General features: G+C 30.9%; 2 protein-coding genes across 4 annotated transcripts; both read left to right on the top strand.

Annotated features, from left to right (window-relative positions):
* The first annotated feature begins 391 nt into the window (after positions 1 to 391).
* LOC119673267 (CTP synthase) lies at positions 392 to 27,333 on the top strand. Of its 3 annotated transcripts, none has more exons than XM_038084527.1 (5): positions 392 to 816; positions 917 to 1,083; positions 24,403 to 24,573; positions 24,643 to 25,144; positions 25,207 to 27,333. In XM_038084527.1, exons 2-5 carry the CDS (start codon positions 918 to 920, stop codon positions 26,321 to 26,323), a joined length of 1,956 nt encoding a protein of 651 aa, XP_037940455.1. In that variant the 5' UTR covers positions 392 to 816; position 917; the 3' UTR covers positions 26,324 to 27,333. The 3 variants fall into 3 exon arrangements, with proteins under 3 accessions (XP_037940455.1, XP_037940456.1, XP_037940457.1); XM_038084528.1 differs by having other exon boundaries at positions 901 to 1,083; XM_038084529.1 differs by lacking the exons at positions 392 to 816; positions 917 to 1,083 and adding an exon at positions 19,385 to 19,575.
* On the top strand, positions 21,595 to 22,836 carry LOC119673269. Its single transcript, XM_038084530.1, has one exon. It carries the CDS (start codon positions 21,693 to 21,695, stop codon positions 22,548 to 22,550), a length of 858 nt encoding a protein of 285 aa, XP_037940458.1. The 5' UTR covers positions 21,595 to 21,692; the 3' UTR covers positions 22,551 to 22,836.

The raw sequence follows: 27,333 nt of genomic DNA, 5'->3' as shown, positions 1-27,333 counted from the left end.
GTTTAACATCAACTTAGCCTAACTCGCACACGTCCTTAATTATTTATTGCACTTATTTATTATTTTTTGGCTAAAATTTTTCAAATTTATTTATTTAATTAAAGATCTTATATAATTTTCACAATGGTAACATCTGATTTACCTAATTTTTAACTAATTTACCCTGCTCGAAATGTTGGTAAATACCAACATTCGCTGTCATACCGACATAATTTATTATTTCCCTCAATATACCATCAATTTACTTGAACTCGCACACGGCCATAACTTGCTGCCGCACTATATGCTTTATTTGCTCATTGTATAGACGTTGTTGGTACTTTTGTTGTTACCACCAAATGCAACCGTGTATTTGCGGAAAATGAACATGTGTCGAACAATCGTGCCACTTCGTTGGCAATATCAAAACATTGAGACTTGCTGCTGCTTAGAATCATACTTTGTCTCGTTGAGTTTATATCAGGAAACTAAGTTGTCTCCAAGCACGTGCTCGCGAATATAGCAGTTGTGAAACCTTGCATATTGCGACGCAGTTTGTATATATATCACTCGTTGGGATCGTGTAACTACAAATTGAAAGTGCAAAACATATATTATATCCGTTGAAAAATCATTAGCTCAGAGCAGTGATTTAGTTTAGTGACTTGTGCCGTTTTTAGTTACAAACATTTGAAATTGGTCGTGACGCGTGCTGTGTGTGCAAAAACTAACCCATATCAACGCTTCAATCCATAATCTAGAACGCTAAGCGTGGGCGCGCAAATTAACTTACATAAAATTTCTTTTTTTTTTAGAGTTTTAAGTAAAATTTTGCAGGTGAGTTTGTGTTTATTGTTAAAAGAACATAAAGAGAACAAGATATGTTGCATGAAAAAGGCGCGAAATGTTAAATAAACATAGTATTTATCTTCTGCAGCATGAAGTACATCTTGGTAACAGGTGGCGTCATTAGTGGAGTGGGCAAGGGTGTTATTGCTTCCTCCTTCGGAACGCTACTCAAATCGTGTGGTTTGGATGTTACTTCAATTAAAATTGATCCATACATTAATATAGACGCTGGAACGTTTTCACCCTACGAGCACGGTAAGTTTCCCATAATAATTTCTCTACTTCCGTGTATTTTTTTTTATAAGTGCATAAAATTTACAATTCAAAATAAAATAAAAAATGTTAAAATAGCAAAAACAAAATTGTTGGCTGTTGCCGCATCGTCACCAGTTTCTATTCTAAATAGACATTTTGCATGTGGGCATCTTGCCAAAAATGCGAAATTGTTTTGCATTGTACTTGAGTGTTTATATATTATATTGTTTAAGTGTTTATATAAAAAGTTATTTTTTTTTTATAATAAATTTTATTTGGAAACTAAATTATTAGTAATAATCAAATTATATTATTGTACTTAGTAGTTACAATAAGAACCAATAAGTCTCCAATGAGACCAACTGGAATATGTAACAAAATAATTCTACAGTAGTTTTAACACATCGGCTGATAAATCGATAGAATAACCAAAAAAACAACTTTTTGATAAAATTTGTCTTATTCATCAACGCAGTCTTCTTCGATATTAACACAATCCAACGCTTCTCTAACATTTTTTTACTTCTTTGGTAGTATGATTCATCTTTGCCCTTAAAATATGCTTTAGTTTCGACGATAACTTTTTCATTAGAGCCACAAATATCTTTACCTGTATCTTTTTTTGAGGTCTGCAAGATGATAGTAATCGCAGACGGTCAAATCAGGCTAATATGATGAGCATGAAAGCAATTCAAACTTTAAGTTACGTTAGGTTATACCGGCGATTCCTAGGGGATCTACTTAGGTCTATTGGTCCAATGTGCTATCGTATATAGAGGAAAACTGTGAGTTTAATACCACGTAGAACCTTTGGTGAAGAATTGAAACTATAGTTCGTGCAAAAGTACCCAACGACTTGTGGCGCGTTGTCTGATGAGAGAGAAATTTTATTATTGGGACGTTGTTTCACGATTTCTTAGCGATAGCTTTAGAGGGTCTGGAATTTTTGTAGTCAATGAACAAAATTTCACGCGCATCTCAAAAAACCATTACCTTGCTAGGTGCCTGTTGCGTTTTTGGCCACTAAGGGCGAGATTTGTCCGCTGCTGTTCATTCAGTTGACTGTTGATTCGATTTTGGAGTAAAATGGTCCACATTTTATCTCGCTTCAACAGCTCCAGTTTCATAATAATCGATACGGTGCGTTATTCTACGGACTTATCAACCGATGTGTTAATTAATTTTACAGACAGTCGTTTAAGGTTCGATTTTAAAAAGCTAAATCTTATATATGATATCTTTTTAACATGCTGGTTTCATTTTACTATTGTCTAATAAATAAACTGCGTGTTGATTTGGATGGGTTTCTGGTTTAGCAAAGTACGTGCAAGTGAGCCTACTTATCTAATTTTTATAGAACAAATATCCGTGGATTTATTATCACTGATACATCTGATGGTGTTGATACCCAAACATGTGCCAACACTAATCGGATAATGTAAAACTAACACGTATTTAAAAGGTGATATTTCAGGTAACATTTTTTTTTGTCAAGGCAGTGGTGTAATTTGTCGTTGATGGAGATAGATAAAAATATGTGAAATATCTGAAGAAATTATCTTTGTGATCCTATATTACTAAAATATCATAATTTTGCTACTAAGAAATGTGCAAAGAAATTTGTACGGTTTAAGGTGAGGATGCTGTAAACGTTGGATCCAGAAGTTGTATGCTTGATTCCGTTCTAGAAATTACGATGTCAAAGACACACCGCTCTCTAGTCGACGAATCGGTTAAAAATTGTAAAATTATTTATTGTTTTAAAAAGGAAAAAAATAAATAAATTACATTTATATATATTTTAGCTTGTGTGATATAATTACTAATATTTTATAAAATATTATATTATAAAAAAGCCAATCTGCGTCTAAAATATTTGAGCCATAACAAAACACTTGAAGTCATAAAAATATGATATAATTTATAATAAATATTTTTAAATTAATTACTAATAATTATTATTATTTCAAGTCAGAAAAATTTACTATTAAAAATATCAGAAAAGATTTTATTATAGCTTGAAATCCTATCCAAAAATTATTTTTCTTAATAGATAAAGAGTTAGTTGGTACAGAAAGATTTATATATTTTTATTTATTATATATACACGAGTATTTATGTTATTGTATATAATTAATAAAATAACTTAAAAACAATATTTTTAATTACATATCAAAATTCCAAACCAAAACATTTCGTTATCGACTACTTACTTACACCACTTAATTATTTTTCAACCTATATTTCCATCAGATTACTCTGCTCTACTAAATCACTATCTCAACGAACTATTAAGCGGCCACTTGAAATAACAATTTATTCTTTCCTTCCCTTAAAAAAAACAAAATTTTGCATTGTCCAACGTAGATAATCTACATTTAATAATCTGTTTTCTTTCTTTCAATTAATTTATGAAATGAATGAACTGAACTCTATTATATGTATGTATATAATTACAGTAAATAGTAATTTACTTGATGTAGTAATTCTATAAAAATAGCCATTAATTGATTATATATGTGTAATCATTTTAATATTTAAGTATGTGTAAATATAAATCATATCAATAGATTTAAAACCGCATAACGAATTCAGAAAGTGAAGGTGTTACGACAAACAAAAACAAAAAACAGAGAAGAATGGAAGACTGTTGTTAAGGTCAGGCTTAGGTCCTACATGGACTGTATAGTCACGAATGATGATGATGAGATGTTACGGCAAAAAATCCGAGAGGAATTTATTTTATTTGTTGTTTATAGTAATAACGATGAATGAATAATCATTTTCCGAGGGTCACAACGGATTGATAGGATTCAATATTCTGAGCAACTTTTTTCCCTATATAGCTTAGTTCTAGGAATATAAAACTATCGGATTGTATTCTTTTTTACATAAAAAATAACAACTACAAATAGACTTGTATTTTGGTATATTTCTTGTATATTAAGCCTAGTACTCAATCCATTTCGCTGGAAAAATTCATATAAATCTTCAAAAAAAAAGTTTTCAAAATTTCGTGGGCATTTTATATACCTTCTGCTCAAAAAATATCCGGATTTTGTTGATTGTTAACTACTCCTTAAGTAATAGACCATTTTCAAAAATTGTTTTTTGTTATGTTGGTACATTCTTTCTTGACATATGGTACAAATTTAAGCGCCATGTGAGACTACCTCAAGTGCATTTACCGATTTTTACTATGGAAAATTCTTGTTGTACGCGATTTTTTGACCAAACACGGGACCACTGTCATCGCTAAGGCACCATATTTGCCAGATCTCGTGCCGTGCGACTTTTTCCTGTTCCCGAAACTCAAATTGCCCCTTCGTGGTAAGCGTTTTGAGTCGATTGAATCGGTAAAAGAGAATTCGCCGAAGGAACTAAAAGCCATACCTTCACGGGCTTACGAAAAGTGTATAGCATATGTGATTGCCATACACTTATAATCACTTATAAGATTGGATAAGCGTTGGCATATGTGTATCGCTTCAGAAGGACCATATTTTGAAGGAGATAAAATAAATTTGGAATAAAATTTAAATTTGTGTGTTTTATTTACAAAATCCGAGTACTTTTTGAGCAGACGGTATAGTGTTTGATGGTAATTTTCGTACGAAATGGACCTAAGTACTAGAATTTAGAAGTAACACTTTTCAGCATATTTAATAAACAGTCAAAGACAGAACGTAGGTCCTTATTCTATATATACAAACGTGAAAGTGTATACGCGTATGAAAATATATGGGGATACTGCTTAATTATATATCGGATGTTTTTTTAGCTGCAAAAGAACTTAAAATGATAATAGAAGACATAAATATTGTTGGAATGAAATTTTTTTTATTATAATCTGGTAAAGTGACATTTTTTTTTGTGAGTTGATTTCCGACATATGTCCGACGTGTCTTCGGGTTACATGGTTCATTCGATCATCCAATTTTTGACTATTTTTTGCAATAAATATGGCCGTATGGCAAGTTCTGTCGTCTTGCATCTTGTTGAAACCAAATCTCGTCGATGTTTACCCGATTAATTTTTGGAAATTTCGAAAGAAATAAGGACCGAATATTTTTGTTTTTATTGTAAGCACTATGTCATTCTACCATTCTTGGGGTTCTCAGTTGATTCGCTTTTCGGCCTAACTTAGTTCTCGTAGACAAGTGATGCTGAGCCATTTATTCTGTTGGTAGACTTTATTCTGAAAGACTATAACCAACTTAACCACTGAAACATTTAATTGGCTATAAATAATATCGTTAATACGACTGTAATTAATTTACTTATTAAATTACAACATAATTAAATGATTCTCATTTTTCAAGTTTTATGTTGATTGTTAACGTTTGTAAATCATATCCTTAGAAGTTAACACTCTTCTACCATTTTTGATATATAACTTTACCTAATAACAGGAGTGTTATTACAACATCAATTCTTTATTTATATTTTAGTAAAGTTTATATTACTATAATTTTTTGTATATATTAATTATGTTATATTAATTTGACCTACTATCAGCTGGCGTGTTTAACAATTTTTCGGGTAAGCACAATGAGCTCAAAAGACCTTAACATTTATTTCTAAATAATACCCAAACCAATATGTATCTATCCAGTCTAAACAATGTTAAATCGCGTCAATTGACGCGACTTCATATATTTAAACAATTAATACGTTTGTTATTCTCAGATTATGTTTATTGTCTGCATATTAAAAACGACGTTATTCATGTGTTTGTCTATGTTTTTATGACTCTTGATATTAAAAAGATAACTTTGACTCTTTTTTTTGTATTTATTGCAATATTATTAGTCTTCAATGAGTACAGTTCAGGAATTTACAACTATAACGAGCCCATAAAATAAATTAAGTCGCACTTTTTCTTATAGATAAATATACCATATATTATAATTAATATATACGATATATAATCATCTTTAAACAATCATCATCAATAATAAACATTTAATGCCTTAAGTGGGGCGTACCATAGGTTGAGAAATAGAGATCTAGATGCATTGAAGTATTAATAGATACAAAGTTAAAAAAACCTTTTGAAAGAAAATGGCGTTAAAGTGATTACTGGTTAATCTTAATTTATTACAGTTTTTTACTGTTCTTGATCAGTTTATTTCATAGGATCCAGATGAACTGACTTGTTAGTTGCCACGTATACTATTTAACTATATTAGTTGTGACGCGACTACGAGAGTGATGGTGTCTTCATTCAGCTGAGGTATTGTAATTATACTCCCCGTGTTATCTAGTCTAAATAATACTAATCTAAATAATAGAGATGATTGCCATATTCGATTGAGTTTTTCCTTTTTTGCTTGATGAAACACGAGTTAGTATCTAAAGCAATGTTACTCCATGGTTTAAAATTTTACTCCATAGTCCAAAATTTTACTCTAGATGATTCACTGTAATAAGAGTTCCATTGAATTTTGATAATAAGTTATTAAGCTAATTTAATAAGTTCAGATTTTATGGAAGTATATTTTGATTTCCAACCCAAAAAAAGAAGAAGAGAAGAAAAGAGAAAAACAGAGGAGAGTGAAAAAAATAAAAAATCAAAAGAGAGAAAAGAAAAAATAGAAAGAGAGAAAAAGAAAAAAAAGAGAGAAAAAGAAAAAAAAAGAGAGAAAAAGAAAAAAAAGAGAGAAAAAGAAAAAAAAAAGAGAAAAAGAAAAAATAGCAAGAGAGTTTTTTCAAGAGAAAAGATAGAAAAATGAAAAAAAGAGAAACAAATAAAAAAATAGAAAAAAGGAGATAGACAGAAAGTGGGAGAGAAAAAAAAAAGAAAGGGAAATAGAGAAACACAAAGCGAAAGGAAACAGAATCGTGAAAAAAACTGATAACTGATAATAGAGAAAATGGAGAGAAAATAGAGACAAATAAGAGATAAAGAAAAATGGAGAGAAAGAGAAGTTAAAAATGGAGGAGAAAAAATTTAGAGAAATAAAAAATCGAGAGAGAGAGATAGATACAAAAACAAGAAGGTTTTTTATTAAACGAGTTATATTTAATTATTCTGACCTTGCACTTACGGAATTTTTTCCATCTTTCTGTAGTTTTTTATTACTGAAGGGCCTTTTTGATATTTATGTAACTTACATATTATAATATATACTATATATTTGTTTCATGAGTATATTGTTTTAAATGCAATTCTCTAATTGTAGAAATATTATAGAGTCTATTATAGGATTATGGTAATAACTTGTAAATAATAAACAACAATTTTATATAAACATTTAAACAAGCACGTCACTAAAATAAATATATCGTAGTTGATATATTAGTATAAAGATCTAATTTAATAAATTCAAAAATTTATTCAAAAAATTTTCCCTTTAAATCATTGCATTTTTAATTAAATTTATTGGTCACGTTTTCTGTAATGAATAAATAAATAAATATTTATAATTTTAATTTACGTAGGGTATTCATACAGTTTTAAAGACTGCACGCCAATATATGCAATCGTAGAAAAACGTATGACTGATACTTCAAACCTGATCGTACCCGCTTATTCAATGAAAACTGTTCTAGAGGGCCTAAAACTATTTCCACTGACAAAAACATCTAAAAAGTATATTAAATGGTAATATTTTAATTCGAAACAAAGTTGGAAAACTTACAGATATTCGGAACATTTAGCTTGAGTGCTTTGTTGATCCAATTCGCAAGATCCTTTTAGAACAATGTAACAAAAATAAAGTTGATTTTTTATGCGGATTCATAACAGAGTCACGTTTATGTAATGTGACTTCACTACCTCACTACCTCACTCCGGAAATCAAAAAATCTCATTAAAACAGTAGAGAAGCTCCAAAGAAAAAGAAGAGTGTTATCAGTTGGGGGATGATCAAGGCATAAGGTTAATAACCCGTCATTAGAAATATAGTTATATTATAGTTGGAGCGTACCAGATAGCATTACTGTATTAAATGATCGTCCGATAGTCGAAATTTTCCGATTAGGTTTCGAAATGATGAACTCGTCTTTTTATTCTCCTGATTTGTCCCCAGTGTCTATTTCTGATTTTTGTATTTGAAAAATTTCAATAAAATAAAAAAGTGATACCATCCATATAGGTCTTAAGTGGGATTAAAGAAGTTGAAGCATTAGAGTTGAAGTTGGATGCAAAACTTTTCGAATAATTCATTTCTATTAATTATTTATATTAAACAAAAATATATGTATATATATGTATATAATATATGATTTATTCATTTATACAGGTTTTAATAGTTTCTGCATTTCCGTAAAAATTAATTCGATTCTAATAAAATTATTTAAAGTTTTGGATTTTTGCAATTACTTCAAATAGAAATATTTGTTAATACTCCAAATGCATCTAAAATTAGTATAATTATTTATATAAGTTAAATTTTGTAATTATTTTTAAATCACTATTTTGCACAAGTCTAAATATTATGACATCAAATTAAATCTCTTCATAGAAAGCAACTTATCATCTTAATACAGTTCGGGACCAAAATTGAGAAATACTCGATTGCCTGGTGAAATTGATGTCGGTTGCTTGAAGTGCTCGTACCCGACAATATATTTTGTATTTCACAACCATCGTGCATCATGCCTGAAAGGGGGGTTAAGATAATTGTCAGTGTCAGTGGTTTGAGTACCGGATGTATGTATGTATGCATAATTCTCCATATACTGAAAGGTCGTTAACAAAAAAACGTAAAAGTAACCGTATATGATGTAATTGTGATAGATTTTTTTATTATTTAAATCTTCCGTTATTTATAGGAATTGTGCAATTACAATTGACCGAATATAATGATTACTAAATATTTATAGTCACTATTTTTGGATTTGGTGAAATTTATGTGAATTGGTATTTATATACATACATAATTCATATAAATATATATACTTGATTAATATTATGTAAAGTAGATTGTGTGTAACATTCGCAGAAGAAAGCTACTTATTTCACTCAGACAGAGGTTAAATATATCGAGGAACTAAAAGCGTCGTTTCCAGGCGACATTAGAAAAGTTTTAAAACAAAAAAAATTTACCGAGAAAACAGTCGAAACATTTTCAAAAAAATTAATTTAATAATTTTCAAACCATTTATAGCATGAAAATATATAATATATTAAATCGACTTAAAAATATTAGATCGACTTAAAAATTAATATACATCTAAAGCTATTTGAATAAACTATTTTTGAGATATTGAAAGTCGTTTTCGATGTATCCTGATTTCTGTATTACGCCCATATTTATTTCGGTTAAGATTGAAAATGGTGACTCTTTAATACATTTTGTAAAAACAACTACCTTGTATCTAAAGTGCATTCTATATTTACGTTTTAAAAATATTCAGCAGGCCATGATTAATGATTTTTACATTTATAACGCAAAAATAATAGTTATTTGTGCGTTTTAAAATAAAAAGCAGAATTTTAAGAGTTATTTCTACGCGAAAAAATAAAAGGCACATAAAATAATTATTTTTGATGACTATAATATAAAGCAAATTTACTTATTATTATTTTTTGAGTTTTATTTTAAAATGCGAATGATAATAGTTATAAGGTGATTTTTATTTTTTTTATGATAACTGTTACGGTTCCTGATATCGTGTTATATCGAAACCGTGCTATATTAAACTTTAATATAACATAAAAAAATGCATTTTGAATTGTGTTTAATTGAAATCAAGCTCTGAGGTATATAATTTTTTGATATCTTTAATTTTAAGTTTAGTGATATTGAAATGTATAAAAAATATTCAAAAATCAAATTCGTTATTATAGTGAAATACAAAAACAAAAAAATTTATCAAAATAAAATTCTATAAAAAATAAATTTAATAAAATAAAAATAATAATAATTAATTAAATGTTTTAATTTTTAAAAAATAATAATTGTAATATAAAAGAAAGATTTAAAAAAAAAAATAAATAATTTTACCAAGAAAATATATAAATTCACAAAAAAAGAAATTAATAAAAAAAAATAAATTAATAAAAAAAAAATAAATTTAAAAAGAACAAATTAATAAAAAAAAAATAAATAAATTTAAAAAGAACAAATTAATAAAAAAAAAATAAATAAATTTAAAAAGAACAAATTAATAAAAAACAATATTAAATTCACAAAAAACAATATTAAATTCACAAAAAAAAAAAAAAATTCACACAAAAAAAATAAATTCACCAAAAAATGAATAAATAAATTAAAAAAAAAATAAATTCACTAAAAAGAAATAAAAATTCACCAAAAAAAATTAAAAATAAAAAATAAATTCACTAAAAAGAAATAAAAATTCACTAATAAAAAAAATTAAACAAAAAAAAAAATTCACTAAAGAGAAAAAAATAATAAATTCACTAAAAAGAAAAAAATAATAAATTCACAAAAAAAGTAATAAATAAATTCACCAAAAAAAAAAAAATTCTCAAAAAAAAATATAAATTTTTTAAAAAAAAATATAAATTCTTAAAAAAATAACATAAATTTTAAAAAAAAAATAAATTCTTGAAAAAAATGTAATTAACAAAAAAATATAAATAAATAAATTCACCAAAAAATAAAAATAAATAAGTTGAAAAAAAAAATAATAAAATTTACCAAAAAAATAAAAATAAATAGACAAAAAAAAATAAATAAATTCACCAAAAAATAAAAATAAATAAATTGACAAAAAAAATTCCATCATTGGAAATTGTAACTATCTAATTATCCAACTTGATATAAAATTCTAACCTTTCTACCGTATAATATCGTATCCGTGTAATTATAGCCAAACAATTTTGTATTTTGTAACATCAAAACCATGTTGTGCAAGTACCGTGTTAAACGAGAGACACCTGTAATTACAATTTTTTCAAATATCGATCAAAATTTCGGTTTATCTCCAAGGGATTAACATGATTTCCAAAACTTTTCTAAAAATATTCATATCGAGAGTCGTCTTTATTGCAAAACACAGGCCGCCATCCTATGTTTAATATGTAATCCCTTTCATTGCATTCACAAAAGCATAATAAAAATAAAAGAAGCAAAGGAAACTCTAGAAAACTTTTGCAACGCTCATAGCAATTATTTAGGTTAAAAAATTGAGTGTAGGTGTGATGAAGTTTTTAACTATTTTCCAAAAATAGTTCTGCAGTTATTTTCTGCAGTGGTTTTTCATCAAATAAGAGCACTGAAGTTACGCATATTTCGCCCTACACACTATTTTCCCCCCCTTTTTTCAAAGTTACGATGCAATATTGCTGATGCTAATGGCTGTCAAACTAATTGCATGCTTTTCTGCCGCCTGTTTGCTTACACTATTTTAGTGCACATTTGTTGTTGTCAACTTATTCTTCATTGCATTGCTGCTCAGCTCTGCTAACGTAGCTGCCTGCGTCGACGCTTACTACAAAGCTTTGCTTTGCTTTGTGTAATTAAATGAACGCTTGCTCTGTGTTTTGTTTTTAGCAATTGTTTTGGTTTACATTTATTTTGATTTATTTTACGTTATTCATCATTTTCTCTTCTATTGATTTCATTAACATTGTCATTTTGGTTGGTTTTCCTTATACTTATGCACATTGATTTTATTGCTTTTTTTGATATTATTTTTTTTTTTCCTTGTTGGTTTTTGTTTCACGCAAATCAAAAACAATAACAAAAAATGTGCGCGTTTTACTTTGCCGGCAACGCGCTTTCGGTGCACGTTTTAATGCAAATTAAATTTGTGCAAGTTGTCTGTCTGTGTGTATATGTGTATGTCACTCAGTGAGTCAAGCAGGCAGATTGAAGTCAATTCGTCAGTTTGAACGTTGAAATTTCTGTTTACATATTTTTATTTTTTTTTATTCGCCTCCATGTGTAGTTGTTATTGGTTTCGTTGTTTTTGTTGTATTTGAAGTGAAGCATGTTTTCATTGTATTTTTTCTTCGGCTTTGGTTTCTGTGTTGTACGCTTGCCTTCCTTTTAGACTAAATTCTCTTTACTGCTTCCTTTACGCTTTGCGCTGTATACTTTAGCATTGTTTTTAGCAACTTTGTGTAGTGTTGTTGCTGCTGCTTCCTACTTTTTATTTCACTCATTTTCATTTTATTAGCTGCGCTTTAGTGGGTCCTTCTTGCTTGGTGTGTTGCTAAGCGTTTGCCTTACTTGTCCGGGCTAGAATTTACCAATTTAGCAACAAATACTGTTGATATTGTTATTGCGCTGCGCTGCTCCGCTGTGCTCTGCTCTACTCTGCTGTGTTCATTCTGTACACATTGTTTTGATTTGCTTTTTGTATTGCATTTGTTAGCGAATTTTTGTTGTAATGCTTTTTCTGTTGGTGGGTTACTTCCTTTTTTTTCTGTTATTTTGGTTATATACGCAGTTTGCTTGCTTTGCCTGGTTGCCTACTTGAAAGCGTCACCGCATCATCATCAGCATCCTTATCATGCCACCACACAGACTATTACGACCGAAGCGTTTTGAATTTCAATGTATGTACTTTTTTGTTGCTCCCCTTGTGCCATATTGCTTTACGTTATGTTGTTGTTGCTTTTGTTGTTACTGCTATTGCCGCCGCCGCTACTGTTGTCGGTTGCCAGTTGCCAGTGAGTGCATGACTGCCTATTTTAATTTTTCGTACGAGAATTCAATTCTGCGCCAAAGCTGTGTGTTGTTTTTACATACTGTCATATACATATACTCGCCGCACATTCACATACACACACACACACACACACACGTACACAACGTACGTAAGCATGTTTATTTGTAGGTAGGCTTGCAGAAAATGTATGTACGTACGTACGTATAATTCGACATCATTCGCATTCGTATTCCTGTTGCTATTTTACTGCTTTACTGCTGTTGTGCTTGTGCCTGCCTATGCCTGCTGCTGCTCGTTGCCGTAGCCGTAGCCGTTGGTTGCTATTGCCATTGCCATTGCTATTACGTTTCATTCGCTTTGGCTCCATTTACTGCTTCCATTTCATTCGCTTTTCAAATTGTTTGTCGAATTTCGGGTGGCATTTATGCCTGCTTTTGCCCTCATCCTCATCGTCGTCTTCAAACTCAACATCATCATCGTCATCACGTCACCAACAACAAAATGGTTTTTAGCTTTGTCGGTTGGCTTGCAAATACATCACAGCTGCGGCGACAGCGGCCTCTGCTTTTGTCTTCTCCATCTTCTTCCATTTATACTACATCCATGCACATTCGCCTGCCCGTCCAGGCCATGCTATGCCATGCCAGACCAAGTCAAGCCAAGCCAAGCCAGCAATTTATGCTTCTGCTTCTGCTCCTGCTCATTGTCGTCATCGTCATCATCATCGCGTTTTCGTTTTGTCGTTGCTTTTACTGCTGATATATTTGCTGCTGCTGCTGTTGTTGTTGTTATTCTTACTGCTGGTTCTGGCGTTGTTTTTACTCTTCATTCACCGCTTCAAACCAAAACCTAAACGAAATGCGAAAAAGCAGTAAAAAAAAAATTACAAAAACCAAACAAAAAAAACCCAAAAATTGTATAAAATGCAAAGCCCCCAATTGTATGCCCACAAGCATTAGCACGGCACAGTCATAGTCACAGGCAGACAAGCACAAAAGTTGAAGCATAGCGAGGAGCGTTTGGTTTTTGCATTGCGCTGCGGTGCGGTGCCCGTGCCTGTGCCCTATGCCGCCATGCTGTGCTGTGCTGGGCTGTGTTGAGCTTCACAACTATGCTTTGCTGAATTTTCAATTCGGTTAGTTGTAAGCTGACTGCAATCAGCAGTGGAAGTGTGTAAATTCTTTCCAACACGTGATAACCGTTCGTCCACATATACGCCGTGTCGCCGAGTCCAAGCGTTGCTATTAGTTTATGTGTGTTTTTATTGATTTTATAAAGTTTTTTTTTTCTCACTTTTTTTTTTGCATAATGTGTTGCTTGTTGTTTTTGTTTTTTTGTTTCTTCTGCAGCATTAACTAATTGTAATTTTCTTGCAATTGCCGTTGTTATTGTTATTGTTGTTGTTACAGTTTTTATTCAATTATATTCTTTGGTGACTGCAGTTAAATATTATATTAAAATTTGTTTTTTTGTTTTGCGGGATGAACTTCAATTGCATTTTTTATATAGAAAAAAAATTTTTTTTAACGATGAATGTATGTACATAATTGATGGATCACCTCGGTTTCGCGCAGTGTAGGTGGTAGTAAGTAATTTTGCATAATTTATGGGTTAAAGCAACAAGCTACTGTGGTATAGGTAGGACTTGTGTTTGCTTTGTAGTGAGCCTTTGCTTGAGGTGGTAAGTTTTCGTGTACTAAACGTAGTACTAAAAAAGGGTGCTAAATTTTGTTTAGTCATTTATTTTAAACACTAAATATTTATAGTGTAGTTTAAACTAAAATATATTTTCCTAGTATAATACTATACTTTTTCATTCTTAGCGTTTGTGAGCAATAATGCTTCTAAATTACATAACGCTTACTTTTTCTTTGGAGTAATAGATTTAAGAGAGACTTTTTCACAGTAGGTTGAAAGCATCGAAAACCACAGTATGTTAGACTTGAATCCACTAAAATCACATCTTAGGAATAATTGAAGCAATGTGGAAACTTCCTTCCAGTAATCAGGAGAGAGAGATGAGAACAAATAGGCTTAATATCTAGCGGGCTAGGTTTATCTACGCTAGAAAGAATGAATGTAATTAGGGAGATAGGGTTAGAGGGTAAGGAGTAGGGTTATAACGTGAGCGCAGAAGTAAGACCAGGGGTAAAATCTGTGACTAGGATCGGATCTAAGAGGGCTTACGTTCTAAGATTCAAACATATACAGTCATCTCCTCTGTAAGAGTACCGCGTTATAGGGGGGATTACTGTACTTAAGTGTAAATATACCATAGAAGTTGTTAAGAAAGTGTTTGTAACGTTTTTTAAGCGTTAAACAAATGTTATATAGTAATTTTGCTAAATTTTATGATACATGATATATATTCGTTTTTCAGGAATCTATGAATATTGCAATCATAAGGAGGATTCAAGTGAAATGAAAATTTTGATGTGACACAAATTGCTCTTACTGATGATAATGTTCAAGGGTCTATAAATCACTTAGGCATAAGAAATTTATATATCTGGGAGTAATGTTTTCTGATTAGGGTTCTAGTTTTTTGCATTGTTTGAAAACAAACTAATCTAGTTTTGACGACTTATATATCATCATCATTATCCGTGACTATACAGTCCATATAGGACCTTTGCCTGTTTAACAACAGTCTTCCATTCTTCTCTGTTTTTTTTTTTTGCTTTTGTTTTCCAATGTCTTATGTTCTACTGCTTCTGAGTCCTGCTGCACACTGTCTTTCCATCGTTTTCTTGGTCGCCCTCTACTTTTGCTCGTTTCTACTTCGTTCTCATAAATCTTAAGCGGTACTCTCATATCCGGTATTCTTCTTATCACATATCCAATCATCTGATTCGTTCCTTTTTCATAAATTCGTTGATTTTATCACCTTAAGCTAGCCGTTCTAACTCGTGTTTGTATTTTATACGATACATCCCGTTTTCTTTCACGGGGTCGGAAATTTTTTTTAGTATTTTCCTTTCAAACTCTGCTATTTTGCTTGCTTCAGTTTCTGTTATTCTCCATGTCTCGCAGCCATTAGTTACTATTGGATAAGTAAAATATATTCTACTATATACTCTTTCACTTCAGGTCTTATAAGCTTTCGATATTTATAAATTTTATTTGATGTCTAACTACTTTTAAAATGTGTTTTTTTTTTCTCCTTTTAGTAGCTATTTTATTTTGTTTAAATGTTGTATTTTTACAACATTTTTATTTTTGCCATTTGGTATTCTTCACAGAATTCTTACTTTTATCACCGCTTCACTGATTATTTAATTGGATCTGGCTGACTCCGTCTGCCATTTTCGTGAGCAATTTCGTCGTTCTGAGTTTTATGCTTCATTTTAGCAAAAACTTAGCACAAACGCTGCTGTTTCGCTGCTAAAATTGACTTCGGTTTTATAACTTCAGTTTCATGTTTCCTTTTGTGCTTATAATATATCCCTGAATTTGCGTACAATCTTACGAACACATACACACACACGAACACACATACATGCCATTTGCATTTACTTACGTACGCGAATTTCGTAAATCGTAAATGCTACAACAATTTCGGCAGAGCGCGCGGCTATTTTGAAAACAAAAAAATCTGCTAAGCATTTCCTGTCGCGCTAGTGGTGCTGTGTTTATTGTCTTTTGTTGTTAATATAAATTCGTTGTTATTTTAGGGGTTCGTATCCAATTAATAAAGAGTAAGCCATTTTTGTTTTGTTTATTTTTATGATCATTTTTCTAATATTTATTTCAATGGCCTATAGATTTTTAAAGTCTAAAGTTTTATATTTCATTTAGGTAAAGAGGTTTTTCGAACAGTAGTGAACTACAACAACAACATTTTTATATTATTTTTAATTAATTGAATTTTTGCCTGACCATACAGCTGTTTTGAGTATTGCCAAATACCCATCATCCATCAGTGATCTTGGAATTATTTCTTATATTTGGGCCTTATACGAGTACGAATAAATTGATTTTATTCTGGTATTTACCAGAATTTCGATTAGGGTAAATTAAATAAAAATTGAGTAAATTATGTGTTACCATTGTGAAAATTGTAGAAGATGTTTTAAAAATGAATACATAAATTTGAAAACTTTTAACCAAAAATAATAAATAAGTGCAACAAATAAATAAATAAATATTTACATAAGTGCAGTGCAAAAAATTCCTAACAAATTTCAATTTACTTTACCCTAATTTACTCGAACTCGCACACGGCCTTAATTATTCGTAAATAATTTTTTGAGACTGCAAGTACCAAGAATTGAACTCATGCCCTGCCAAGTTTGAAGCTCAGAGTCAGCGCACTGACTCTGCGCTGATGCAAAGCCGTAGTTGAGTTCTATGTTTGCACATTTTTCAGGAATTTTATTAATTTGCTGTAAAAGTTGTATTAACAAATTCACTTGTTGTATTTATATTAGAAGGAAATCATTGAGTTAAAGAATAATTGAATTAATTAATTAAATTTTTATTTTTAATTGTTAAATTTTAATATTATTCTGTTAATAGAATATTGTATTTCATTAAAAAAAATTAATTTTGTATTAATCAGGAAATTCCAAATTCCAACGGAAATTCTTTTCTGTTAAAGTTTTATCCTGCTGCAAACCAATATTCTGCGAAAGCGCTTTGTGCGGTTAAATAACGTCATTAGCAACCTAAACTGCTTTAATGAAGGCAGTGAGAACATACTATAAACTTTATTTTTAAACTCTAAAGTTTAATAATTCATTTAAAAAATTGAAAAATAAATTGATTTTGTATGAATCAAGAAATTCCAACTGTGATTCTTCTGCCCTATGATTCTGAACGTATTATCCTGCTGCAAACCAATATTCTGCGAAAGCGCTTTTCGCAGTTAATCATTAGCAACATCATTAGCAACCTAAATCAAATAAACTGCTTTAATGAAGGCAATGAGAACATACTATAAACTTTAACGCTCATTTTCACTATCGCCGCTATATGTCATAGTCATAGTCAGATCATTCTGCTAAAACAATTACCCAGATTTTCTTTTTATGTATTTTCTTTCCATTTCATTCGTCAGCGTTGCTTGTAACATGTGCGTGCGACGGCTCATACAAAAATTGCACTTATTTTACACACACACACAAAATACTTTTCTTTACTTATTTTTCCTTGGAACTAAAAACGCAACGAAATATTTACCAAAGCTAAAGTAAAACCCAAAGCAAAAACAAAATGAGACATTACTCAAAGCCCCAAAAAAAAGTAAAAAGAGGTGCGTTCAGTGTGCAAAATTAAAAAAAAAAAAAAATTGGTAATAACAGCTGCACTTTGATATTCTTGAGCATGCCTTATTCTTATTGTTGTTGTCGGCTAAGCGAGGCGATGCTGATGAAGGTAATAAGAAGCAGATAAAATAATGCTGATGATGATGATTATGATTATGGCTACGACGATGAGTCAATCATTATCATTTTGCTGCACTGTGTTTCATTTTACTTTTTGCGCTAGCGGCTTTCAATATTTCGCTGATTGTGATAAACACTTTCAACCAGACATGCTAGCGCAAAAATATTTGTTAGTACCTTTATACCGGCCGCTTTATATCCACGTTTTCCAGCTTTTTTTTTACACACACACACACATATATATATACCACTTGTTAGTTTTGTTGTTGTTGTAGTTGTACTTGCTTTTGTTTTTACTTTTATTGCGACTGACAGACAGTCTATCTTTTAGTTTGAGTGTCTGTCTTGTTTGTTTTTGTCTCTGTCATTCAAGCTAGCATGCATTATTTTGTGCTGCCTACATGTGTGTGATTGTGATTGTCAAATAGCCGTCATCATCATTGCCTGGACAAACAATACTGAAGCGTTCGCCTTCGCTTAACTGATTTTGTTTTATTACACTCTTTTGCTGCTGCTGTTATTGTTGGTATTCTTATTGTTGTTGTTGACTGCACTGTGCTGATTGCTGCTTCGCGTTGCTTTAACATTTGCACTGCTTCTGTTGTTACAAGCAAGCGAGCTTAAGATGATGTTATTGCTGCAATGTGTATATTGTGTAGTAGAGAGGACCAGGCCAGGGCACGGCATAGCGGCAGCGTTGATAGAATATGTACGTATACGACGAACGTGTCAAATTATCCATCTGCGCTGCTGACGTTTTTACTTATTTGTTGATTTTTTGTTTTGGGCTGTTACTGCTTGTTGTTGTTGTTGTAGTTTTTGTTAGTAATGCTACTCTCAATTCTTTGTTCTGGCTGTAAAATTCATTTGCCAGTTGTTGTTGCTGTCGTTGTTATTGTTGTTGTATATTTTGCGTGCCATAGCGACTACAGCTTGTCGTAGAGTCCAACAGAGCAGAAGCGGCTTTTTTTCTGCTTTTAAAATTTCTTTTTTACTTTTTTTTTTTTAATTTATTTGTTTTTTTTTTTTTAACATAAGTTGGTTGGTCTGTTTTACTTTGCTTGCTTCCTTCCTTGCTTTGTTCAATAGCTGCGTTGCAGTTAGTAGCGTTTTTGAAATTCATTTTCAAAATCAGCGCCGCCTGTACTTGCACACTTTCGTGTGCTCAGTCTCAGTCGTCGTCAGTAGTCACTCACCAGTTAACATTTCAATTTATAGCTGTTAGCGTGCAGTGCAGTTCTTCAAAAAAAAAAAAAAAAAATACAAATAAAAGTAAACATTATTAAATTAAAAAACTGTAATTAAAATAAAATAAAAAGAGAAACCAAAAAAAAAACATTTTTAATCATAAGAGCAAAAATGGCTCCCAAGAAATCCACAATCGTTCTTAATGTGGAACAGTTTATAAAAGATGTGGAAGTGCGTCCAGCAATCTGGAATCGTAATTTCCATTGCAATAAAGCTTTTCTAGAACAGATGTGGGATGAACTTTCTACAGAACATAGTCTACCAAGTAAGTTACAATGGATTTTTTTTTAAATTTTGTTAATTAAAATAAATAACTTTTTCTTCCAGAAGTGGTTCTCAAGGCCAAGTGGAAGGGTTTGCGTGATAATTTTCGTGTGGAATATAAACGTATACCACGTTCAGATAGCGGTGAATTTTTAATAGAACCGGCTGTATTTGAATCCAAGTGGATACATTATTATGCGCTACTATTTTTGAGTAAGATATATAATAGTCCATGTTCCATTACTCCACGTATGAATATGTGCCTCAGAAGTAGCAAAATAGATTTTTGGATATATTACAACAGAGTAAATAGGTTTATAAACTGCCATTAATACTTAATACCACGTTGTGTTTAAAACACGTGTCAGTATAAACGCTCCGATTAGAATTAACAGAAATTCTGCCGGTACCAATTGAAGCTATACGTTTAGTTGTAGTTTCCTCCTTGGATAGTAAGCGAGACTTTTCTAATACTTCTGCTAGTTCCAAGAACGGCCGGGTCTACGTCCCGGAAAAACTCGACGAGAAAGATCCGTATAACATTTCCCAAAGGAACTTCACAAGCAGGTCCTTGCGGGTTACTACAACAACAACACATCTGCTATTCTTTGAGGCATAGCACCCAGTTGTGAAATGGAATTTCACATCGAATTAAAGTAATGATTACAAACATTCTACCTACGTACCTTTAGATTTTCACCACAATCACCATGATACTCTCATTAAAGAAGCCAACGTGCATTAGTCAGGACAACAGATTTACATCTCTGGTCGAATATTACAAGTGAAACTCACTCACTATCAATTATACTTCAAACAGTATCGGGTGGGTGCCTACAGGATTTTGTTTGTCCTTACGATAAGCATACCTTATCGTAAGAGTATTCTTGCGGAAATAATCTAAACAGTATTTGGTCGTAATGCGCAAGATTTCCAATATTTTTCCTTATATCCTTATAAAAAATTATCAAATATTATGATGAAAATTAAGATTATTGAGAAATCTTACAAATAAGGTTATTTCCCCAACTTCCCCAACGTTTTTCTGTTATTTTACGACTTTAGCGATTTTAGACATACGTAAATTAACTTTATCAGAAACCATATAAAGTTTTATCGGTAAAGCAAGAGTAATCGATTGATTATATCTGTCTGTCATATGTGAACTTCTCTTAGGTTTTGAGCCGAGGGAAGATTATATTACACGGAAATTTTTTTCCTGAATTCGAGAAGATGAAATTAACAAATATGTTAAGCATAAAACTACACCTGTCTGTAATGTGGAAGCCTATCTCTCGGATTTTGATCCAAGGGAATAACATATTGAGCAGGCAGATTAATTTTTTTAATACAGGGAGATAAATTTAACAAATATGTTAAAACATAAAATTTCATATGATATATCATTGATAAGTGTTGATAAGTTAGATTGTCTTTACAAACAAAGAAAGTAGATGCCTTTCTTGGCAAAACAGATGTTGGCAGATTATCTGATGAATCACCATGTTACCATGTGTTACGTTCTCAATAATATGAGTTTCCCTATGAAGACTTAATGTTGTCTCTGAATATAACACTTCTACTAATATTTTATTATGATCTTATGGATAAATAACTAGAATAGGAGGATAATGCTATACAAGCAGATTGTACCCTTTGTGACAACAAAATTTTAGCGCAACCCATGTTGATTTCTATAAGAAGAACTGAGTATCTTGGTGTTAGGAATGATTATCTTTTTCCAAGTAACGTCTCTGTTGGGAATAATTGAGTTTTATATCTAGACGAGTGACATTGGAACTTATACCTGTAATACCTGTATTAGGAGTAAGTCCAGTTTTGGGACAAATTATTAATATAAGTTCAGATTTCTTTACACTAAGAACTGATAATTTTTTAATATTCACATGTAACTTTGCGAATAGTTTTTATTCGATACTTCAAAGTACTGATGCACTCTGATAATTTTTTTATTTTAACATTTTGTAATTTCTTTATTATTTTGAAATATGAACATAACTCTGAGATCCACTTATCTATTGCTAGTTCTGTTACCATATATCGGTTAAATGTAAAATTTATGTATTAAATCATCCCATATATTTTTTAGCTGAACATATGAGACATCGTATGCCAAAGAACGAACAAGATCAATCTTATTTCTTTACACAGCAAAGTCAAGATTGTGAGAAGACAGTTGTTGAACCTGATCTAACAAATGGTTTGATACGTCGCATGCATGATAGTGACGAAGAGTTCGATGAAGATGATGTTGAAGATGAGGATGATGATATACCAGAAACTCCACCAGCGGCACACTCACAATCAATAGTCACAAATCCAATTAAAACGGAAGAAACACGTTCACTTCTCAAGACAACAACAAAAAATATGCTTAAAACGCATGTCGATGATATCGAAAAAGAAGCAGAAGATCTATCAAAGAAATCTACAGATAAAACTAAAAGTATAACAACATCTAACTTATCCTTACCGGCCGTCAATGCATCGTCAACACCTTTAACAGTAAATACCTCATTGCCTACACAACAGCATAAAATACGTTCAGTCTCACCACCGCCTTTATATAACAAAGCGCATCATCCACAATCTGCAGTAACACTAACAACCACTGTTCTAAATAAGGAACGTGATGATTTTACACTTAACTCCAATACTTGTCTGCATGGTAGTCATGAGCATCTTAATTTCACTAAACATTCTTATTCCAACGGTTTAATACCTTCATTGAAATTAAAACGACCACGTCTATCCGAGGACAGTAATTTCAATGGCTCATCTACTATGGATAACTCACCTCCATTAGTACCCGAAGATGACGATTATCACTATTTACTTAGTTTATATCCTTATATGAAACAGCTCTCTGCCGCACAAAAGTTGCGGACACGCACTAAAATACAGAAACTCATCTTCAAGGAGTTATACAAAGAGGACTTGGAGGAATCGAAGTGAGGGATTAAAAGTGAATTGATGAGTTCATAAATATTTGTAAAATATTTTTATGAAAATTATATATATATAATATTAATATTATTTTTAGAATAGTTTTAATAGACTGTGAATACTTGTATTGATATTTTTTTATTTTAAGAATCTTGTTGCATTAAATCGAAAAAGAAAATATAAAATGATTTTTTTTTAAGTATAACTTAAAAATTTTTTATACTTACGTGTAAAATCAAAATGTTTATAGTTTATAAAAGTAAAAAATAAATTATATATATATATAAATATGTATATGCTGAAAAAAAATATATGTTCCGTTTTTATTAAAAACTATTGTGTTATGGGTTTAAATTTTAAATTAGAAAAATAATTCTGTTCATAAATGATATGTCAGTAAATAATGAAATATGTAATAATACTGTGATGCTTATGGCAAATCTGAGTCCTTGATACCATTAGCACGCGGTATCACTATATTGTCAAAACAACATCATCGAAAAAAGGACGTTTAGTTAGGATATACACTCGGCAAATCGATAAGCGATATAACATATACAGTACTGAAATAAAATCTACTAAAACCATGAACGACACAGAAAAACGATTATTCGGAAGTATAATTAATAGAGAAACGAGAAAAAGAAAAAATTCGACTGCCTTGTGGGTTTCACTTTAGGGCTTGCTTCGCGATGCAGGAATTCGGCTTGCGTAACGTATGTCCGAACCATTGCCATTTTCGTTTCTTGATTTCACTCTCGACATTTTGTATGTTTTACGTTCTGGCCACCATATTTTAAAGATGCGTCTTTAGACATTTGTTTATGAAAACTTGTATTCGCGAATTGATGGATCTAGTAAACTTTCATGTTTCACACCCAGACAGATGTACTTAACATATTCTTAAGCGAACATTCATCATTACCTAAATTTAGTCCAAAATTTAGAGTCCAAAAAATTCAAAAGTCCAAATAATCCAAGAGTCCAAAAAGCTTAAGTTGTTCCAAATTATGACCAAAAATTTCATTTTAGTAAAACTGCTCACTCAAGGATGATGTTCGTTAAGATTGTTTTTTATTATGTTTCCTATATATTAATATTATTAATGCACAGACCAAATAATCACGAAAAATGTACAGTATTATCTATTATGTTCTCAGCTATTTATCAAAACTCAAGAACCAGGAATATTAATCAAAAATAAAAAAAAAACTTATTTTTTTATAATGATGAATTCTATAGTAGAGATGGATCAAAATTATTATGAAATATGGACAATTGAAGGTTATGTTCTTAGATATTCATCAAAACTCAAGATCCAAGAGTATTAACCTAAAATGATAAAAAAAGCAAAAGTTATTCATTTATGTTAATGAATTCCGTAGATTAGATGAATCAAAATTAGTGTGGAATATAGACAATTGAAGATTATATATTCAGCTATTTATCAAAACTCAAGATCCAAGCAAATAAACCTAGAGTTATAAAAAAAGCAAAAGCAAAAACATGTATCAAAATTAGTGCGAAATATGGACTATTCAATAGTTTCTGGTTTAATAAATACTATAAATACAGCTAAAATACAAGATCCAAGCATATAAACCTACTATCCAAAATTTTTTGGTTTAATAAATACTAAGTTGCTATTTATTGGATTACAAAATACTATCTAAAGATTTTTTTCAAACTTGGTGATTATGTATCGAAAAATTGAAGAAAAGGGAACATAGCTTAAAAAATCAATGAAAATGCACAATAAAAAGTGTGATTACTACGGAATTTGAGATGTAACTTTTTTTACTTTAATATAAAACTTAAATATTATTAATTAAATTTTATTTTAATTTAAATAATATTTTAGGTGAAGTATACGTTTTGGATGATGGAGGTGAAGTAGATTTGGACTTAGGAAATTATGAACGTTTTCTTGATATAACCTTGCACAGAGACAATAATATAACAACTGGTAAAATCTATAAGTTAGTTATTGAAAAGGAGCGAACGGGTGAATATTTGGGAAAAACAGTACAAGGTTTGTATTTGCAATAACGTAAATTCAATATATTCCGGTTGTAATCCACTAATTACTATCTTTTCATAGTTGTGCCACACATAACTGATGCCATACAAGAATGGGTAGAACGTGTGGCTGAGAATCCAGTGCATGGAACATCAAAACCCGATGTGTGTGTAGTAGAATTGGGTGGCACGATCGGTGATATAGAAGGCATGCCTTTTGTAGAAGCTTTTCGACAATTTCAGTTTCGTGTTAAGAGAGAAAATTTTTGTGTTGCTCATGTATCATTGGTGCCATCACCACGTTCTACTGGTGAACCGAAAACTAAACCTACACAAAGTTCTGTAAGAGAATTACGTGGTTTTGGATTGAGTCCAGATTTAATTGTATGTCGTTCGGAGAAACCAATTGGTTTGGAAGTCAAAGAGAAAATTAGTAATTTTTGTCATGTAGCACCTGGACAAGTCATATGCATACATGATTTAAGTTCAATTTACCATGTACCGCTGTTAATGGAACAAAATGGTGTAATTGAGTTCTTGAATGAACGTTTACAGTTAAATATACAACCCAGAAAACGAGAGAAGTAATTAATATTTTTTTTCGATTTAAATACAATAATTTAATATGATTTTCATTTTAAATTAGATGTTTACAACAATGGAAGGATCTAGCACATCGTTCAGAAACTTTGAGAAAAGAAGTTGTTATAGCTGTTGTAGGGAAATACACAAAATTGGAAGATTCATATGCCTCTGTAGTCAAATCTCTACAACATGCTTCACTTGCTGCTGGTTACAAATTAAATTTAAAATTCATTGAAGCCTGTCATCTTGAGCAAGCCACACGTGATAATGCACCCTCAAAGTATCATGAAGCTTGGCATTTGCTGGTCAATTGTGATGGTGTATTGGTACCAGGTGGTTTTGGTTCACGTGGAATGGAGGGAAAAATTATTGCTTGTCATTTCTGTCGCAAAAAGAAAATTCCCTTCCTTGGCATCTGCTTAGGTCTACAAGCAGCTGTAATAGAGTATGCACGAAATGTTTTGAATCTTAAAGATGCAAACACTACAGAGAATGACACATCTACAGCTAATCCTGTTGTTATTGATATGCCTGAACATCATACCGGTATTATGGGTGGTACAATGAGGTTAGGCAAACGCACAACATATTTCTCCGATGAGTACAGTACTATTAAGCAGTTATATGGAAATCCAAAAACAATTGATGAACGCCATCGACATCGGTATGAGGTTAATCCAGATTATGTGCCTCAATTGGAGAAACATGGCATGAAATTTGTTGGTTATGATGAAAGTAAGAGGCGTATGGAAATAATTGAACTTAAAGACCATCCATATTACGTTGCCACACAATACCATCCAGAATATTTGTCACGTCCATTAAAACCGTCACCACCTTTCTTGGGATTCATTTTAGCATCTGTTAAACGTTTAAATAATTATATCGCACGTGGTTGCCGTCTATCACCTAGACAATTATCAGATGCTTCCTCAGATGAAGAGGAAGTGAACGTTGGTAATATTTTCAAAAATTTGAAAATAAATGGCAAATTGTCTCCAGTAACTATACCCAATAATTTACAATTAAATGGACACATTTCTAGCGGTGCCAGCACGAGTGCATCAGATTCCGATTGCAATACTACTACAGTACATCTAAATGGCCATATTGAAAATGGATATGTTGAAATTGGTGCTTTAAATAAGGATATCACTAGCGTATCAATGTTAAGTTAAGCAAGTAAATTTAAGTTATTGAAAAGTTAGGAATGAATATAAAAATTATTAGTTAGGCGTAACGTCGAGGAAAGTTTTTAGGTTAACTTTGTGCTAATAATTGGTAAAATTAAATTGAATTTACATATTATATTATTAATTATTCAAATGTTTGATGTTTTATTTATGTATAGGGAACATATTCTCTACGTTTTCTTCTTTTTTGTTGCATTATATATGTTAGATGAGACCAAGTGGAGCATCGGTCAAATATATGTTTAGATTTAGTATTACTTACATGGCAATATTAATCGAATTCACTATCTATAAATGATAACTGATATGTTAAACTTTTATTCGACATTTTTGATGTGCTTGATTTTCCTTTCTTAACATCTTTTAATGCAAAAAAAAATTTAAATTTATATTCTACGAATACACTTGAATTAAAAAAAATTTTATCTTAACAATATCTGCACTGTGAATGCTGGTTCTTATTATATTCTACGAATAAAAATAAAATATGAAAGTTTTCATTCTGAAAATTTGCCACTTACTATATATTGATCTTAATTATTTGTCATTTGTATATTAATTGCAATTATAAATGCTAAACAATTAGTGCATTAATAATTAATAGTATACCACTATATTCCATTTAAAATAACCTACATAATCTCTTCAAGCTTTCTTGTGATAAGCTTTAGCTACCACCGATTTTTAAATATTGGAACAATATGTAATCTATGCTACATGCAGTTAAATGTATTCCTCCCTGAGATATCGCATTGCAGGCTCAAATATTATTTGGGGTTTTCACGATCATCTAGATTGTGTAGAGTGGCTGTAGAGTGCCTTGCACTACTGCTTTCTTACTTGGTTATCTAATTCGTTACTCGATACTGTGAATACCCTTAAAATAATTCTAAAATATCAGGCAAACATAAAACCTACATTCTAACCACACTTATATGAGGTAAAACAATTCAATTAATTAATACCACAAAAGCACATTAGTTAATAATAAATTA

Source organism: Teleopsis dalmanni, chromosome 1 (assembly GCF_002237135.1).
Source record: "Teleopsis dalmanni isolate 2A chromosome 1, ASM223713v2, whole genome shotgun sequence".
Taxonomy (NCBI): domain Eukaryota; kingdom Metazoa; phylum Arthropoda; class Insecta; order Diptera; family Diopsidae; genus Teleopsis; species Teleopsis dalmanni.
This window is presented reverse-complemented; position numbering and strand designations above follow the sequence as displayed.